This window comes from Pinus tabuliformis, chromosome 9 (genome assembly GCF_031772625.1).
Source record: "Pinus tabuliformis cultivar Carrire ecotype Pingquan chromosome 9, CPIR1, whole genome shotgun sequence".
Lineage (NCBI taxonomy): Eukaryota > Viridiplantae > Streptophyta > Pinopsida > Pinales > Pinaceae > Pinus > Pinus tabuliformis.
The window spans coordinates 1683468573-1683473477 of record NC_142307.1 but is presented as its reverse complement, the minus strand read 5'-3'; the positions used below and the strand labels follow the sequence as shown (position 1 = coordinate 1683473477).

General features: G+C 44.0%; 1 protein-coding gene across 1 annotated transcript; it reads left to right on the top strand.

Moving 5' to 3' along the window:
- The first annotated feature begins 2491 nt into the window (after positions 1–2491).
- Positions 2492–3010, top strand: LOC149155343 (uncharacterized). The gene has a single exon (XM_089444402.1). The coding sequence runs from the start codon at positions 2492–2494 to the stop codon at positions 3008–3010; it is 519 nt and encodes a 172-aa protein (XP_089300528.1).
- The last annotated feature ends 1895 nt before the right edge of the window (positions 3011–4905 follow it).

The window sequence follows — 4905 nt, the reverse complement described above, 5'->3', positions numbered from 1 at the left end:
CAATCTACAGGCTACTCCTCGCGACCCCCATCTCCACCTCTGACTCGAGCCAGGGCAGCAGCTGAAGCGGCTCGTACTTCGGGTATTTCTCTCCCCACTCTCCTTGCTCTATCTTCTACTTATGCATTTTCTACACATCATCAACATAATGCATCTGTACAGGATCGATCCACCTCTCCCTCATCTATTCCCTGCCCCCTTCTCTCCCATCACCTGGTTTATTCCACTACCTCCCCTTCCCTAACTCCGGAGGCATCCTCCTCCCCATCCCTTTCTCCCCTAGCTCCCCCTCACCCTTATAACCTGTGATCCCACCCTCCCTCTATGGGTTCACATTCAATTCACTCTGGTCTTGGCCTGTCCCTCCCCTCGATGACTATTAAACCCCTTCGTGGGCGCAAATCTTATCTCTCACATGCTATACTTTGGGCTAGTGCTGAGGTGGTTTTGGGAAGGAAATCTTCATTAGATTGGGTTCTTAGAGCGAAGAATACCCTTGACATGGTTCCCCCATGAAGTGCCTATCATTTAATTGCAGGGGTATGGCTAGCTCGCCCAAAAAGCTAGCCCTTCGCAGGCTATTTGACTCTGAGCCTGTAGACATTATTTTCCTTGAAGAAACCCTCGGTGAAGCTCAACACATCATCTGTATTCCGAGGAATCTGAACCTAGGATGGGAATTCCTTACACTGGATGCAGTTGGGCATTCTGGTGGATTGGGTATGGGGTACAATCCACGAACCATGAATCTAACTTTGGCCTGGGGAGGAAAGGTTATCATTGGTATCGACATTTTTTCTACCGAGCTGGGAATGGACCTTCGTGTCATGAATGTTTATGGGCCTTGTCAGGGGCAAGAGGCTTTCTGGAATTAGCTCTTAAACATCTCTATTACCTCAACTGACAATCTCATCATGGGCGGTGATCTAAATTTTTCTATTGGATTTAGTGAGTCCTGGGGTTCACCTGCACAAATTGACCCACTCTCTGATACCATGGAAAACTTGCTTGATCAAGCTCACCTCTCAGATATTCCCATGAATAGACCCCTGCCAACATGGAGGAACAAAAGAGTTGGTGAGGTGGCACTAGCTAGAAGATTGGACCGTTTCATCCTCAAAACCTCGATGATATAGAGATTATCTCATTATAGGTAGTGGGTCGGATCCAGAGGTATCTCTGACCACTCACCCATCTACCTAGAAATCTCTGGCCCTCCTATTAAGCCCAAAGCCCCATTCAAATTCAATTCATCTTGGCTTCAGGACCCCTCCTACTCCAATCTGGTTTCAGACTTCTGGCTGCAAAACCCCCCCACTCAAGGACTCACTCGGGCTGAAGGGTTCTGTCATAACCTTCTGCACCTCAAGAAACTCACTATCAAGTGGGCAAAGGAAAAAACCCAAAGGGATGACCATACCCTCGCCTCTATTGAATTATCCTTGGCCCATCTTATGGATGACCAAAACAGGGGTTTCTTAAACATAGAAGCCAAGTCAAAATTGATTGAATTAGAAAATCAAAGGGCCAAAATTTTGAAGGAAAGAGAGGAAACCTGGAGACTCAAGAGTAGAGCGCTTTGGCTCAAAGCAGGGGATGAGAACACAAGTTACTTTCAGAATTTTTCCAAGGGGAGAAAATCCTCCAATACCATCTGGCAAATGCCCACGCAGGATGGAGGTATTGCAAAAACTTTCAATCAATTAACTCAGTTGGGTATCTCACATTTCAAACATCTTTATAAGGAGCCCCCAATCTCAAATCTTGCTGATATAATTCAAGTAGCAGGGCACTTTCCAAGCTTTGTAGATCCGGATGCGGCAGTTGAGCTAACTACACCCATTACCAGAGATGAACTTGAAGGGACATTAAAATGGTTCAGAAAAGATAAAGGCCCTGGCCTAGATGGATGGTCCATTGAATTCTACTTACCTTTTTTGATCTCATTAGGAATGACCTCCTCAATGTAGTTGAAGAGTGCATGTTCTCCGGAAAGATGTATGAGACTATCAATGCTACCTTCATTGCTCTTATACCAAAATTTGACTCCCCTACATCCTTCAATGACTTCCGACCAATCTCCCTCTGCAACACCCTATATAAAATCATCGCAAAGATCATAGCAAATCGGCTCCGTCCTATACTCTCCCATCACATCTCTCCAGAGCAATTCACCTTTCTTCAAAATAGATAGATCCATGAGGCCATAGGCACTGCCCAGGAAGCCATTCACTCTATCAAAACAAGAAATCTGAAAAGCATTATCCTCAAGATTGACCTTGCTAAGGCTTTTGATCGTGTCAGCTGGCTCTTCATTAAGATGATCCTGATCCATCTAGGATTCCCACTTGCTTTCACAGAATGGATCATATGCTGCATAAACTCGACATCCTTCAGTGTACTCATAAATGGTTCTGCATCCCACTTCTTCCATGCCAAACGAGGACTTCGGCAAGGATGCCCTCTTTCTCCCTTTCTATTCCTTATCGTCATGGAGGGTCTTAGCAGGCTCATTGGCACAGCAAAAAGGGAAGGCGGACTCAAAGGACTGAAAATGAATGAACTCTGCCACCTCACATATCTCCTTTTCATTGATGATGTTATGATCTTCTTGGATGGCAGCATCAGGGATTCTACCTCTTTCCATGACATCCTTGCACTCTTTGAAAAAGCCACTGGTATGGTCGCAAATCAGTCCAAATCTACTATCACTCTGTCTCACACCTCCCCTCAGGAGGACAGAACAACTCTCCATTTCTTCCATTATCAATTGCATAATCTCTCGGATGGCCTGAAATACTTGGGTTTCAGGATCAAACCCCACAGCTACCAGATTGCTGACTGGATCTGGTTAGTGATTAAAATTGAGAAGAGACTAAAAATTTGGAATCACAGATTCCTATCAAGAGCAGGGCGCCTAGTCCTTATAAAATCTGTACTGGAAGCCACACCTGTATATTGGATGTCTCTCGCCTGGATTCCTTGGGGAATACTCGGCCGCATCCAATAGATATGCTGCAGATATCTATGGAATGGACAAAAGGAAGGAAAAACTTTTGCTTGGGTGAGCTGGAAGAAAATTGCTATGCCAAAAAAATGGGGAGGGTGGGGGTTAAAAGACCTATCTATTTTCACACAAGCCCTTGCAGCCAAGATGAGCTAGTCCCTCCTCACTTCACAGAATCTATGGACGACTGTGTCATACCATAAATACATCTGGCCGCAACAAATATTGGACTGGGTTCACCTACCAGACTGGCCTCGTTTGGGCATCTCTATAGTATGGAAATCAATCCTACAAACTTTGCCTTTCATCAGATCTGGTTTGGCATGGCGCATAAACAATGGTAACTTTGTACACATTGGTATTGACCCATGGATGGGGGGGGATAGGTATCAGCTGCCACCTGAACTGATTCAATATCTTCATCATAGAGATACCACGGTGATTGCACATATTGCTGATCGTGAGCGCAACACTGTCTTCAGACAGAAATGGAGGTCAGCCCCTGAAGTGGGCATTCCTATTCAATGGCAACAGTCCTGGGAAACTTATCTAACGACATTGTCTGAAGCTCATGTGCGTATAAATGACGATCCAGATGAACTAGTATGGATACTAACTGAGCATGGGAAATATACCCCAAAGTTGGGCTACACCCACCTTCTCTCGGATCGCAAACTTGAACATACAAAATAATGGTGGCAACAGATCTGGAAAATGAAAAATCCTCCGCGGGCGTGCCTTTTCATGTGGAGTGTCTTAAGAAACAAAACCCCTATAGGCAAAGCCCTAATGCACAGATCCATACATGGACCGATCTGGGGCGTATTATGCAAGCAAGACTCTGAAACCAACGAGCATCTGTTTTTGCTTTGTTCGACAGTCACCCAATTTTGGAAAACTACAACACAACATCTCTCTATACAGAACGCATGGTAGGGTCCCATTATTCTACAAGCATGGAACAATTGGAATGCAGCACACCATGGCTCAAAGAAACAATGCCTTCCTCTCATCCTCTGTTGGACTATATGGCTCACCCGAAATCACATAATTTTCAATGATGCAACTGTCCGATGGCCTCTTATCATTGCCAAGGCTATGGAAGCCTATCATGACATCCCTGAAGATGCAAACTCCCACATTCGTAGAACCTCTGCCCCTGGACGGATTGACAAAACTAGGCCATGGGCTTTCTTCGATGGAGCAGCCCAACCACATGGATGTAGAGGGGGTTTCATATTATATATCTCTGATCAACATTTCTATAAGGTTCAATTAGGACTACGGGAGGGAACAAACAATTATGCCGAGCTTATCACCCTCAGACATCCGCTCCACTTTGCACTAGCTCATGATTGGTCTACCATTCAAATCTATGGGGATTAAAAAATTATTATCAACTGGTTCAACAATAAAAATCATTGTCATGCTATTTCACTTCGAAATATTTTGGATGAAGTCAACAATTTCAAAGCAATGTTTAACACAGTCTCTTGTCATCATATATACGGGGAATATAATGAAGATGCTGACAGGCTTTCCAAGGAGGGCTCGCTACTACCTTGAGGCTTCTGGATGATCTCTGAACAGTTGGGAGTAGATTTCTATCAATATCACCACAGGCCATATATAGATCAGGATTACCATAGGGTGGAAAGGCCCTAAATATATACATTTTCTCTACTTTTTCTTAGTTTTATCCAAAAACTATGTATATATATATTTTTGATGATATATAGACAAACATACTGAATATGTATAGGTTTCTCTGAACAATCCTACAGGAAATGGCTTGGCCATCTATATTTTTTGACACAGTTGGTTTGAAATGGCCATGGGCCAACAACACTTGCATATGCCTTGAGCATCTACTACATGTAATTTTTCCACATAATGAA